This window comes from Danio rerio, chromosome 15 (genome assembly GCF_049306965.1).
Source record: "Danio rerio strain Tuebingen ecotype United States chromosome 15, GRCz12tu, whole genome shotgun sequence".
Taxonomy (NCBI): Eukaryota; Metazoa; Chordata; class Actinopteri; order Cypriniformes; family Danionidae; genus Danio; species Danio rerio.
Genome location: NC_133190.1, coordinates 20,821,256 through 20,836,516, shown reverse-complemented (window position 1 = coordinate 20,836,516; position 15,261 = coordinate 20,821,256). Strand labels below are relative to the sequence as shown.

The 15,261-nt window shown below is 42.3% G+C and overlaps 1 protein-coding gene across 51 annotated transcripts in view; it reads left to right on the top strand.

Moving 5' to 3' along the window:
• Positions 1 to 15,261, top strand: part of ncam1b (neural cell adhesion molecule 1b) — a 207,903-nt gene that overhangs the window by 181,938 nt on the left and 10,704 nt on the right. For 7 of the 51 annotated variants that reach the window (XM_073922694.1, XM_073922691.1, XM_073922689.1 and 4 more), the window contains one exon: positions 3,527 to 6,973. In XM_073922694.1, the coding sequence (XP_073778795.1) occupies positions 3,527 to 3,603 (77 nt within the window). In that variant the 3' untranslated portion in view covers positions 3,604 to 6,973. 51 annotated transcript variants of the gene reach the window in all.

Sequence of the window (15,261 nt, the reverse complement as noted above, 5' to 3'; positions counted from 1 at the left end):
AATAAATAATTGTTTATTTACTACTTACTCTGATAAAAAAGTAAAAAAGAAAAAAGGTAACACTTAAGTTTAAGTACTAATTCTCACTCTAACTAGCGACTTATTACCTGCCTATTATTAAAATATTGTCTGTTTATTAATACTTATAAAATACATATTCTGGTTATATAGAAATCTTATTCTATATCCCCAATCATACCTAATTCATAAACCCAGCTACTACCTTTAATAGCTATTAATAAGATAAGCAAGAGTTTATTGATGCAAAAGTCATAGTTAATGGTTTAATGGTTTATTAACATAAATATATATTAACATATATATATATATATATATATATATATATATATATATATATATATATATATATATATATATATATATATATATATATATATATATATATATATATATATATATAATTTCTAAGTTTAATATTCCAGCAATTTTTACAATTTTCAACTTTGTACACAGTTCATTTTAAATGCTATGAAATATCCTGCTGTGGATGTAATAAGCTGTTCTTCAGTCACAGATGAATGAGCTCAGGTCTGGAGTGTGTCTGTGGGCATTCAAGTTTTCTCATCTACTTTGAAGCAAAACAAGCTAGCTCTGGGATCTTAATTAAGTGTTTGCTCCGTTGAGCGTTGTTTGTTTAATGTAGAACCTCACGGTCTTCAAGGACATTTTCAAATCATTTTTGTGGTTGTAAAGTCATTCAGTGAAGCAAATACAGTATGTTCTCTAATTAACTTAACATATAATAAATAGTTTGCTCTTTGCTACTCGCTGTGTGGGCTGTGAATGCACTGTGTTTTGGGGCAACATTATGAAGTGCTAATTTTGTGTGTTATGCATAATCTACAGTAACACTGTCCTGTTATTATCCTCATTAATGCAATAAACAACACCCACTGTCCCATCAAAACCATTTGCTGGGCTTTTGCATGCTTTTGTTTTGTGAGTCATCTTCAGGACGTGCCATTTATGCAAGAACATTTCTTTTAATGTTTTTTTTTTATCTATTTCTTTTTTAAAACTAACACACACACACACACACACACACACACACACACACACACACACACACACACACACACACACACACACACACATATCAATAATTTCCTTTGAAGGTAATTCTTAAAAATCTTACAATTTATTAAAAGTATAGTGTTCTATAAATTTAAAGTCTAATAATGTAATTCCCCATTAGGATTGTGCAGTTGTATTATAAAAAAAAATTGTTATTGTGTTAAGGCTTAGTGAAACTACCAAATCAGACATAATTTAGTTACTGTACATGTATACTACTGATCAAAAGTTTGGGGTCAGTAGGATTTTTAAATGTTTTAAAATAAGCTTTTCCTGCTCACCAAGGCTGCATTTATTTAATCAGAAATACAGTACAACTTGTAAAATTATTAAATGTTATTGCACTATAAAATAACTGTTCAAAAGTAGTTTTAAATTTAATTTAAACATTTCTTCAAATTATTTTAGAGATGAATTTCAGCTTCATTACTCCAGTCTTCAGAGTCATGTGAACCTTTAGAAATCAGTTTAAAATTAGTTATATTATTATTATTAGTAGTAGTAGTAGTAGTAGTAGTAGTAGTAACGACTGGAGTAATGATTGCATTTGAAACTACATACAATAAGAAAGCAGTTATTTAAAATATTTAACATTTTAACTTTTTTCACATTTAATAAATTCCAACTTAATAAACAGAATAATTTTCTTTTGAAAAAAAAAAAAACATGAAAAAAATGACCCTTAACTTCTGACCGGTAGTGTACTTATGAAACATACTGTGCAGTATGTCGAACATGAAAAGCTTGATTGGTTGCTGTATGAAAATGAAGAAATGAACATGTTAACAGATTACATATATTTCTTATTTTGTTGCATAATGTTTATTACAAATCACAGTAAAACAAAAATAGTATAGGATTGTAAAGTCTAATAATATCATTTCCCATTAGGGTTGTGCAGTTGTATTATAAATAAAATTGTAATTGAAAAACAGAATCTATAATAGGGCCAAACAGAATCTGCAATCATTTTTTTCACTATTTCTGCTTAAAAATCTGCGGGTTTATGCACAATTATTTTGGGAGTATCGTAATTAAAAACTTAATTTTTAAATAAAAAGTTTATATAGATATTTTTTTACTTTATTTAATGTTTACAATGCAAATCCATCTAGATTAACCTATATGGTAAACAAAGCTAGTCTGTCATATAAAATATCTACTAAAAGATAGAAAATGTTACTTTAAAAACTGTATTGTAAATAAATAATCAATAATATTACTGAAATTAATTTAAATACTGAATAAATTAAAAACTAACACACATTTATAAAAGTAAATAAATAAAATCAATGATGAGCTAAAAATTTGCGAATACCTGCAGATTTCTGCGTGCACAGATTCTGTGTGGGCCTACTGATGGGTCAACAACATGTGCAAGAGTGAATTATTGTAAAAAATAAAAAACGTAAACAAAAAATAACCAGCTTTTTATTTGGACTCCACAACAAAATCACACATTCTATTCTAGTATTATTAAATGTTAAATATTTATATTCATATATTGTTTTGTATTTCTTTTTTTTGCAATATTCCAATGTCAATTTATATATTTTTTACAAAATCGATTGCCCCGTTTTTGCCAACACCTGCAATTTAACCACAAAACAGTGTTTTACTCACAGGATGACAGAGTATTACAATACCATTTCAAATATAGAGGTGTAAATTCAGATTTATATATCACATGAAAGCTAAGATACAACTGCTTGAAAATTCAGAATCTGCGGGTTAAACAAATCTAAATATTAAGAAAAAAAAGTTGTCTAAATAAAGTGCTTCACAATAAACATTGAGTTTTGATATATATTACAGAAGGAAAATGACAAAGTGTCTTCCTGAAATATAATCTTTTTTTGAGTATTATAATGATTATATTTATATATATATATATATATATATATATATATATATATATATATATATATATATATATATATATATATATATATATATATATATATATATTTATTTTTCTTTTTGCAAATTCTGAAATATATCCATTCAACATAAGACATTTTTTTTTTTTTTTTTTTAATTTTTATGACAGTAGTAAATTATAGGCACATACTGTATGGCACTTGGTACTGAGAATGACCCAACTCTCACAATCTTTCTTTTACCATCAGCTTTCTGCTTTCATTCATATTCCTTTTTTTCACTTTACTTTTTCATTTTGAGACTTTGTTTCTGTGTTTGACTTATTTTTCTGCCTCTTGTTTTTCTCTTTTTCTCTCTCTCTCTCTCTCTTCCCATTTCCCTTTCTCCTTGTTTCTCTGTTGTCCTGTCGTTGCTCCTGGGCTTGGATTTGGATGGACCATCACATGCACTCATAACGCAAACGTCCTGGTGCCAAAAACTCTTCCTCCTTCCCTATGTTGTGATTATTGCATGACTGCCTGTTTCTCATGTCCATCTCTATGTGGTGTAGTCTCTCTGAGTGGTTCTTCAGTGTCCTCCGCTCTAGCGTCCCTCCTGCTCTCTCCAGTATTGCTGCTTTTGCTTTGATAGAGTCGAGGACATGTCTTCTCCTCATGTTGAGGATCCTCTGCATGATTTGTTTCTGTATCTCTCTAATGTGCTGGAAACACTGAGCCTCATAGACAAAGTAACTACGATTATGACTTAAAAAAATACAAAACGTCAGTTTCAGATGACCAAACGCTTAAGATGACTGTGCTTTTTAATTTGTCATTAAAAAAGTAATCTCTTTTTATCGCATTACCTAGTCTAAAAGACACGTGCACTGTTTTGTGTAAGTAAAGCTGCACTGTGTCATTTCTGCAGCACTATATTGGATTGACTAGATGTTAAGCCCCGCCTTAAAACTACTTTGTAATCATAACTTGTCTTTTTTCATATTATTGTCCCTTGAAAGTTTATGGGGGACCTATTTTGGAGGAATTTCATATGCAGTCAAAAGTGTCCCTATTATGAAGTTTGTTGTTATGTTTCCTACAGTACGTTTATATTCAAGGTAAGTTATAATAAGAATAAAAATAAGAATAATGCTGTTTTTTCATAATATTCATCTCTTTCTCAAAGAGTGCCACACAATTTGTTCAAAGATTTGTTCATTCTAAACTGGGTTGCAAGGTTTTTGCAACAAAACTAGTGCAATGGACAATCAAAACTATTCCAATAATAGTAAACCTTAAATTATACCACTGCCCTTCTTTAAATTACACAGTATACATCAGTGTATAGATTATTATAGCACATATAATTTTGCACTTGTTATTTAGCAAGAATAGTTTGTGTTTTACAAATTAAATTGAAGATAAAACAAAGAAGTTATCTCTAAAACAAACGCAAGAATTGTGACAATTCAGCTCATTTTTAATAAGCAGCAAATATAGTTTTGAGTGTATTTTAAACACAGAAAAGATATTTCATTCAAGGTTGGATACCTGTAACTATTGATATCTTTAGTATGAAAAACTAACTCTATTAGAAGTCAACGGTTACAGATTTTAAACCGGTTTAGATTCAGTCAAAGTAGAGTAAATGATGAAAGAGTTTAATTTTTGGGTGAATTATTCTTTTAAAAGTATCCCAGTTATAGTTGAAACCTGTGGACTTGGCAGCCCTGATTCTAAGCCGCTTCTTTTTCATGTGTCTATACTCTGCTATGATTGGTCAAATGGCCCAACCACTTCAGTGCATGTTTGAAAGAAAATGCTCATTACCATCTGGCACTGAGGGCTACATCTGGCACTGGCACTTCTGCTTCATACTGTAGGATGGTAACAACATATCAATTCAAGCCCAGTTCTGCTGATGATTACATCAAACATTTAAACAGCTAGTTGACCAAGCCAAACATTAAATTGTCAGTATAATAACCAATCTAACGCTTTTCTGTTGAGCTGATGAACACTATGACCAATTAGCATTTGGATTTCTCAACACTAAAAATAGGCAGTTTGGTTTTGGGCACACACAATTCATTCACATTCACAATTCACACACAAAATCATTTTCTGGGTTTAATGTAAACAGGATTATTTTATTGTATTTTTTTTTTTTTTTTTTGTGAAAGATGTGCTATAGCCATGGCGTCACAACACAAAGCTATTAATTGTTTGATATTGAGTCAAAGTACTGTAAATGTTCATGGACAGCCTGTATAGACTATAGTTTGGCATTATGCATTGTGTTACAGGTCTACATACACTGTAAAAAAATGCTAGGTTGCACACAATTCCTTAATGTTGTTCAAACACAAATTAACAGTGTTGGGAAAGCTACTAGGCTTTTTTTTTAGTGAGCTAAGCTATTAATTACTCTTCCTAAAATGTAGCCTAACTAAACTAAAAGCTCCCTACTGGGAAATGTAGCAAGCTAAGCTAAAAGCTACATGGCAAAAGTGGCTTAGCTACATCTAAGCAATTTTTTTTTTAATCAAAGCAACTTCAACCCAAGTCAGTTCTGTCTTAATGATCAATAAAACTGCCAATGAAACATGCGGCAAAATTGTCACGATCAGTTATTGTGCTTGTTATGGTCCTGCTTCAGAAATACTTCCTGTACAGTCATCCTTTCATCAAGCAAGTTTCTTGTGTCAGCCAGGTGATTGATTGGCAACATCACCGAAGGGAGCGGGGTGGCAGTAACTCACCAAAAAGTTTGTTTTCGATTACCGTAAAACACGAAGCTCTATGAATGGTGGTGGCATTACTTAATGATGCATGGACATTACTGAGCTACTTGCTTAAAATAATAGCTTCGCTACTGAAAAGGTATTTGATATAAAAAGTAGCAACCCTACCGCCACGCTACTAAGAAATGTAGTTAAGCTAGCAGCGTCACTGCTTGTTGTGACGCTACTGCCCAACACTGCAAATTGATTAAGTTGACTTAATTGTTTTAATAAATTGAAGTAGATTAAACATAAAACAATTGTGTTATCCCAAAACAAACTTTGTGTTGAATTGTGTTGATTCAGCTCATTTTAAATAAGTAGTTTGATTAAGCGGCAAGAATAATTTTTGGAGTGTAGATCAGTTACTCAAGTAAAACTGAAATTACTGACGACTCATTTTGGATCAGTCATTTTTATGAAGACAAAACTTATTTATTGTGCACTTTAGTCTTTAAAAACTTTCTTGACATTTTACATTCACAAACATCTACACTATGCACTGCATGGAGGGTAATATTTGAAAAAGCCAACACAATCTCACGGCAATTCGTAACTTTTTGATTTAGTGGCTAACTCGTATGAATTCGTACAATTTAGTACGATTTGCTCATCCCCCAATGACGCTTGGGTTTAGGGGTGGGGTTAGGTGCCACACCTCCTTTTTAAATCGTACAATTTTGTACGACTGAACTTGTACGAATTCGTACGAATTAGCCACTAAACTGACAAAGCATAAAATACTGACGTTTTCTCGTGAGATCAGGCTGTAAAAGCATAAGTGGGCCACTTTAAGAATAATTTAGAAGGGCAGAATTTAGTGAATCATCCTAAAAGCAGTTCAAACATAATGAAACTGAATTTTTAAGACTCCAGTTAAGTTTATGGGCTTCTGTTGGTTTGTAAACAGTTGCTTTTTCAGTTTGATGTAGTGCTGCTGTGCAGATGCAGAGATGACACATTTCACCTTAAAGAATGAGAGAGCGAAACCCTCAAAAGCAGAGCGAGAACACATCTCGTCTGTCTCGTTTTCATAGACTTATTTTGCTCTGCGGATGTTTGAACTAAAACTGTACCAGTCCTTTGGGAGCCAACTTTGTAACAAACCTTTCAGATGTTATTTTATTACTGAAAAGACTTTTTGAGGCTTCTACTTACTGTAAAACAGCAATGTATTATAGTCATCACTAGGGCTATTGTTCACACGTGGCATTATTAAATTCATTTTTTGTATAATGTTGTAGTGTCTTTTTTATATGTGTAATTTTGGGATTCTTTTATGATCCCAAACCTTTTGAACTGGGGTGTGTATGTAATTTGAAGCGATACACTAAAACATTAATCTCTGTCACAAATAGTGTTTATCTTCTGCCAGTTGTCTTCATGTCATCATGAGCTTAACGGTCACTGGTGCTTATTGGTAAGTATTCATTTTAGGTTACAAAGATGTTTTTAGCTGTTATTTTCTCATCCTCGTGATGCTTATGATGCATATTCCACTTTCTCAAAACATTTTGAGTTCTATATTAATACTTCTTTTAATGCACATATTTCAAAATAAGATACTCTAACCAATAGTATTGAATAAAATGTCAATGTGCAATCAATGTTTAAATTTTGTATATTGAAAACTATGTGGTTTATGAGGACTTTATATTGCTGTATTTTATACTCTCTAAAGCAAACACACATTATACCACCCAACCCCACGTCTAAACCCAACCTTCACAGCAAACATGTGACACATTTTGATGGTTAAAAGATCCTGTTAAGAATGATTTTTACCCATTTTGAATGATAAGGAGTCTAGGACACAGGGCATGTCCTCATAAACCATCTCAACAGTTTAATCTCTAGTCATACCCATGTCAAAATACAAATTTTGGAATAGAATACTCTCGGTGCGCTGTATAATATCATTGCACCTGCTGAAGCCATGGTAAGGCAACAAAGATCGTTCGAGGTTACTAAAGTAACCCTTCGTTCCCCGAGGAGGGGAACGGAAGCACTATAAGTGGATTTGATTGTAAAATCCACGCATTGGGAGGTTCGGTTCAGAAGCTACTCGTCTGAAAGAGTATTGAACGGGCCAATTAAGAATGAATTGGCAGCGCAAGCCTGCGCAGGTGAGCGGCATAAGCAATCAACTGAGTATATAAGCTCACCTGGCGCCAGCAGACGCTATCCTTTTTAAGCTGAAGAGACTTTCAACAGCTAAGGGACAGTCATTATGGCGACGGAGTATAGTGCTTCCGTTCCCCTCCTCGGGGAACGAAGGGTTACTTTAGTAACCTCGAACGTTCCCCTTCGGGGGGAACTTCAGCACTATAAGTGGATTTGATTGTAAAATCCACGCATTGGGAGCCCATTGAAAGCGCCATAATGACTGCACCTTACCAACACCCCCGATGAGGAGATAGTCAAGCAAGCGTGACGCACCCACATCATGGGGGGCGCGGTCCTCCAACGTGTCCCTGGCCCTAATTTATCCTACTTCAACAGAAGTTTTACGGATTTATATATATTTTTTTGGGAAGTCGTGAGCATCTAGATAATTCTAGGAAAATACGACAGTACGTTGGGAAGCGTGCAATCCCGATAGGGAGGACGCTGCGGAGGCCATCCGTTACCCAAGGGGGGATAGATGGCAGAATTTACATATGGACTAGCCCTAAAAAGGGGGAGTACGCATAGCAAAAGAGTGGTTAGCGGGGAGGGAAGACACGGGTCCGCCCAGGGGGGGACTTAACCGTGGCTGAATAAGCATATGGGATCGCCTAGTGGGGACCACGCATAGCAGGCACCTTTACCCAAAACGCGGGCTGACCAGCGGGCAGACCTACAACGTAGTGGGCCAGCAAGTGACTCCTCCGCTGAGTCAGTGCTGGGGGCCACGGAGGAATCTGCAGGGCTCACCTGACGGGGAACTTTACTGACAGATAAAAAGGCGCACGTATCTCCGTGTTAGGGAAAATGGCGCAGCAAGCGTGTTTCAACACCCTACCGAATTGTTTCCTCAATCACCAAGGGTTACCTAATACCCTTGAGGAAACCGGCTCCACTCGCAGATTGTAAAACCTTGCAAATGTGTTGGGTGTCACCCAGCCCGCAGCTCTACAGATGTCTGTTAGAGGGGCGCCGCGTGCGTGCGCTCGAGAGGATGCGAAGCTCCGAGTGGAGTGCGCACGCGCTCTCGGGGGACGCGGCTCATCTCGGCTCTGATAGTGAAAGAAGGCATCCACAATCTAGTGGGAACTTATTTCGGTACGGCACTTCCCTGCTGCCGACCGCTATAACAGACGAAGAGCTGCTCAGATGATCTAAACTCTGAGTGCGGTCCGGATAATACGCAAAACGCGAACTGGACAATAAATAAGGGCTGGGTCTGCCTCCTCCGAGGGCAGCGCTTGCAGGCTCACTACCTCGTATTAAAACGGAGTGGTAGGAACCTTGGGCACATATCGCGGGCGGGGTCTCATACGTGAGAGAAGCCAGCCCAATTACAGGCACGAGTCACTGACCGAAAAATGCCTCCGGGTCCCCGACCCTCTGATCGATATCAACGCGACCAGCAGAGCTGTCTTCAGGGACAGAAATATACTGAGTCGAGGATCGAAGGGATCTGACGCGGCTTGTGTAGCGAGGGCGAGATCCTAAGAGGGCATGAGAGGGGGCGGGGTGGATTAATTCGCTTAACGCCCCTGAGGAACCGGATGATGAGGTTATGCGTTCCCACGGTGCCGCCAGCCACCGCGTTATGAGAGCGTAGATGGCAGCCACGTAACCTTGAGTGTGGAGGGCGACAGCCTGCTCTCCAGCTTCTCTCGGCGTAAAGAAAGCACAACGCTGATCTGGCAAATTACGGGGGTCTTCTCAGCGAGAGACACACCATTCAGTGAATAGACTTCACGTCAGGGCATAGGCGCGCTCGGGGAGGGGGCTCTAGCCCGAGTGACGGTATTAGCCACCGCAATCGGAGGTTACCTAAGTCTTCCTCGCGTCTAAAAATCTCCAAAGATCGGCGAGGGTGCCAGGTGGTGCCCTGTCCCTGAGAGAGTAGGTGCTCTCTCGAAGGGACTGCCAGGGGAGGGCTATCGCGAGGGAGAGCTCTGACATCCAGGTCCGGTTGAGCCAGAGGGGCGCAACCAGCAACCTGTTCCTCGTCCTCCCTGACCATGCACAGTAACTGCGCGAGCAGGCTCACTGGGGGAAACGCGTATTGCACGTGCCCCGAGGCCAGCTGTAAGCCAGTGCATCCGTGCCGAGAGCGCTCGGTCAGGGAAAGAACAACTGGCAATGAGCGATCTCGGGGGAAGCAACAGATCGATCTGGGCTTCCCCGAATCGCGCCCATATCAGCTGAACAGACTCGGGGTGGAGTCTCCATGCTCCAGGACGCAAGGCTGCCGTGAGAGCGCATCGGCTGCACGGTTGAGCTTGCCTGAATATGAATGGCGTGCAGCGATTTCAGCCGCGGATGACTCCAGAGGAGCAGACGGCGGGCGAGCTGAGACATGCGGCGAGAGCGCATACCCCCTATACGGCTGATATACGCCACCGCCGCCATACTGTCCGTCCTGACCAGCACGTGTTGCCGCTCCAGCACCGGAAAAAAACGGTGGAGAGCGAGGAACACTGCCAACAGCTCCAGGCGATATGCCAATGCAACTGGGTACCTTTCCACAGGTCCGCAGCCGCATGCCCGCAACGCACAGCCCCCCAGCCCGTGTTGGAAGCGTCTGCTGAAACGACAACAAGACTGGACGCCTGTTCTAGAGACACCCAGGCCTGTAGGAACGAGGGGTCGCTCCAAGGGCTGAGGGCGCGGCGACACAGCGCAGTAACAGAGACTCGGTGTGCGCGCGCGTGCCATGCGCGTCTGGGGACTCGATCGTGAAGCCAGTGCTGAAGTGGTCTCATATAGAATAATCCGAGCGGCATGAAGCGGCTGCGGATGCCATATGCCCCAGGAGCCTCTGAAATAGTTTCAGTGGGACCACTATTTTACTGTCGAGCTCTCTCAGACAGTACAGCATCAGCTGAGCGCGCTCTCCGGAGAGGCGCGCTGCCATGGTGACCGAGTCCAGCTCCAGCCCGAGAGAAGAGATCCTCTGCACGGGGGCGAGTTTGCTCTTTTCTCGGTTGACCTGAAACCCCCACAGGTGGAAGTGCCAGAGCACTTTGTCTCTGTGCATAATCAACTCTGTGCATAATCAAAGAGAGGGCAAATTCAGCCAGTCGTAAAGAAATTGAGTATGCAGATGCCCGCGAGCCGAAGGGGCGCTGAGGCACCCTCCGCGGGCTTGGTGAGGACCCGCGGAGACAGAGAGAGCCCGAAGGGGAGGGCTTTGTATTGCCAAGCTCGACCTTCAAACGCAAACCGCAGAAACTGTCGGTGGCGAGGAAGAGTGGAGACATGGAAATACGCGTCCATCAGGTCTAATGCTGCAGACCAACCCAGAGGACAAACGCACCGGAGGATGCGCTTCTGCGTTAGCATTCTGAACGGCAGCTTGTGCAGGCAGCGGTTCAAAACGCGCAGATCTAGGATTGGCCGTAACCCACCGCTCTTTTTGGGCACGATGAAGCGTGGGCTGTAAAACCCGCTCTCCATCTCGGCTGGAGGGAGCGGCTCGATTGCATCCTTCGCCAGGAGGACAGCAATCTCCTCTCGCAAGACAGGGGCGGACAGGGGGCTGACCCTGGTGAATACACACCCGTGACTTGGGGGGCCGTTTCGCGAACTGAATCGCATAGCCGAGTCTGATTGTGCGTATGAGCCACCGCGAAGAGCTGGCCCGCGCTAACCAGGCAGGCAGAGCTCTCGCTAATGGACTCATCGCTACAATCGCTGACGTACCAGCAGTGGGGCAGCGCGGAGTGGGTGTGCTGATCCGGGAAGCTCGCGGGTCCCACGGAAAAGCTGGAGGTGAGATATTTTGCTCTCACTCCAAACCCGAGCTCCGGAGGGGAGGCTCGAGGGGTGGGAGAAAGGAGACCATCCTCCCAGCGCTCGTGAGCCACTGGCGAAACGCACCGAATCTGCAAGCTAGAAAGCATAGCGTCCCAGACTGGCAGATTTCGGGCTGTCACATCTGGGGAAGTGAAAAGTGCCCTTTCATAATGTTTTCATGGCAGTAAAAAGTGCCGTTGGAAATGGGGCCCCGCCCTCCAGAGGGGAAAGAGCAAGTTCCCTCTTCTCCAGATGGCCTGTCCCAGGGGCGCTTCGCGGTCCGTTGCCGGACTTAACGGCGTTCTGGGCAGGGGGGCTGCCTGCTTCCGAGGTGCCCGACGCGCTCGCTTCGCCGAAGGCGTGTGCGGGGGCGGAGCAGCTCTCGTAGGCGGGCGCCTTCGGCGAGGAGCAGGTATGAATGGCACGGCGGGCGGAGCGGAACGGGCTACGGACCGCCGATAAGACATCACCCACCAACTGCTCTCTCACCGCCTTGAATTCCTGGGTGAATTCACAGACAGTGTCGCCGAACCTGGCTGGGGATATGGGGAAGTCAAGAAAGCGGACTTTGTCGACTTTGCGCATATCAGCCAGGGGTGGCGCTCCTGGACCACTAATGTGGACATCGTCCTCCCCAACGCACACGCAGCGGACTCAGTAGTCCGAAGAGCTAAGTCGGCGGCGGTGCGAAGCTCGTAAGCCTGGGTTGGACCCACCCTCGTGCAGCTCGGCCAGCGCCTGCGCTTGGTAGCGCTGGTAGGTGGCTATCGCATGCAAGGCGGAAGCAGCCTGGCCCGCAGCTATGTAAGCTCTAGCTCCGAGGGAGGTAGATAACTTACAGGCTTTGGATGGGAGACGAGGCGAACCCGCCAAGAAGAGGCGCCGCGCGGATTTACCGCCATCGCGCACTCAACCTGAGGAATCGCCACATACCCCCTGGCTGTTTCACGGTCAAGAGTGGTTAGGGTGGAGGAACACGCAGCACGAGCAGAAAAAAGTGCTTTACAAGACCGCGTGAGCCTACTGTGCACCTCCGGGAAGAAGGGAACGCCCCTCTAGTCGGTCCGGCCGCGGAGCTGGGGGATAAACCATCTCCAACCCACGGCCGAAGCAGCCCGGGAAAGCACGGCTAACATGTCCGTTTCAGGATCCGTAGTGACAGCGCTCACCAGCCCGAAGGGGGCGAGCGGGTCTGGATCATCATCGGACAATGAAAGCCCACCCTCCGATGCCGCGGTGGACATCTGGTCTCCGGTGTCATCGGGCGTAAGGGCTACCATCTGTTAGACGGATCGCTTCCCCCGCCCGAAGCTTGGATGGAGCGCTTAGAGGAGCGGGAGGTCCGCGGGCCCGTGGGCGACGGATTATCTCTCGCTGAAACCCTCAGATCTGCCCGAGTGCCCGCTGCAGAGCAGGGGACAACTGGGGTGGTTCGCCCTTTTGCAAAGGCTAACCGCGATCTTGCGCAACAGTCATGGCATCGCAATGACGACATGAACTGCCCGCGAGCAGCGCATTAACATGCTGGACCCCCAGACATGTAACGCAGTGCCCGCGCCCATCATCCGAGGACAGGAAACCACCGCATCCAGAAACGCACAGTCGGAGCGCCGTCCTGATAAGGACGTGCTGCACGACTGTGTTGCTCTTTCTGTGAAGTTTGCAACTTTATACGCACCGCTCTGGAGGACCGGACCCAAAGAACGCCAGGCAAGGGAGAAACCCAGCTCGACCGTCTGCCACTGCGTGTACACACTCTGGACCGGGAGAATGCTCTCGTTCGCTCAGAATCGCTGGTCACAGCAGGAGGAACCCTCATCAACTCGATCAGAAAGTCTCTGAAGCGAAAAGGATAGCGTCTGCTGGCGCCAGGTGAGCTTATATACTCAGTTGATTGCTTATGCCGCTCACCTGCGCAGGCTTGCGCTGCCAATTCATTCTTAATTGGCCCGTTCAATACTCTTTCAGACGAGTAGCTTCTGAACCGAACCTCCCAATGCGTGGATTTTACAATCAAATCCACTTATAGTGCTGAAGTTCCCCCCGAAGGGGAACCCTGATTATTATGTCAAAATGAGAGTACAGTTCCTTGTCATATCAACATAGAAAATAACAACTTTTCATTTTCTGTCAATTTTAGTACATGTAACTACAGAAGAGTCATGCTTTAAATAATAATAAAAAAAAATAGAAACTTTGGTCATTTTTGAGCAGGGCTTAATTTGTTAATCGCGAGGTCCCTGGAACAGATCAGGATAACGGATCCGGCATGTTACCAGAGAAGGTAAAGGAGTCGCAGAGGAAAGTGAAGAGCTGAGTGGTGGGGGGAGTTGTGTCGCGGACGAAAAGGTTTGGAAAGTCGCAGAAGAAAGTGTAGAGCAGGGGATGTGTGTGAAGAAGGGTGGGTTAGGGTTAGGGTAACACATCAGTGGATCCAGATCCAGCTTGTTCTGGCACAAATTAAGCCCTATTTTTGAGTAAAATGCTACTGTAAATGTCCAATCTGATTCAATGATCTATGCTAAGCTAAGCTAAAAGTGCTCCCGACAGACCTAGAGTTTGACTAAATGGATTTAAAAATGGTAAAACTCAACTGTTTAACTTGGACTGTTCTTTTAATGTTGGTAAAATCCACAAATTCTGTGAACTTTGTTGATATATTAATTTTAATAAGTTTCATGACGCTACAATCCTGATCGCAAAATGCTGTTGGAGGGACATATTTCCAATACACCTTCACTCTCTGAAATAAAGGTACAGGAGCTGTCACACACCCAGTACCTTTTTAAAAGATATATATTTGTACCCAAATAGTCCACAGTGGTACCTAAAAGGTGCATATTAGTATCCAAATGTACCTAAAATCTTTCTTTGAGGTACCATTATGGACCCTTACGGTACATTTATGTATCTTTTTAAAAGGTACAGTACTGGCCTAGTGACAGCTCCAGTACCTTTCTCCAGTATTTATGAGAGTGTAGAAATGTTTTTATCCAAAAATGTAAATCATTTTGTGGTTCACTCACCTCTATGTTACAGAAACATGTTTGACTATTATTTCTATGAACATTTAAAGACTCAAACAAAATACCTTATTTTAGAAAGACAATGATATGCGGTTTAAAACAGCACAAAAGTGAGTAAATTACTTTCTGATTTTGGTTAAACTGAAAAAAAATGGTGGTTCATTTTTCAGAGGTTGTATGGTACTGTAGCAATGTATGAGTAATACACTCAATATTTGAACCGTTCACTGACAGTCAAACACAAAAAAACTGAGCTGTCAACTGAAAATGTTACAACCAGTATCTGATTTCTGAATGAATTATTCAGTTTTCAGTATATTCAAAGTCTGACTCATTCACATGAGTATTTTTTTTTCGTCAACCACAGCCCCTTCACTTTCATCATATCGAAAGCAACAGCCAAGATATTAGTCAAAAAATCTCCTGTTGTGTCTTTGAGCAGCAGTCAAACAATTTGAGGAAATACGAACAGAATAGTCCCCAAAACAGCCGAACCTGTGTTTTACATTTATTGACTGCACAATTCTGTCTGTATGAGAGTTGTTA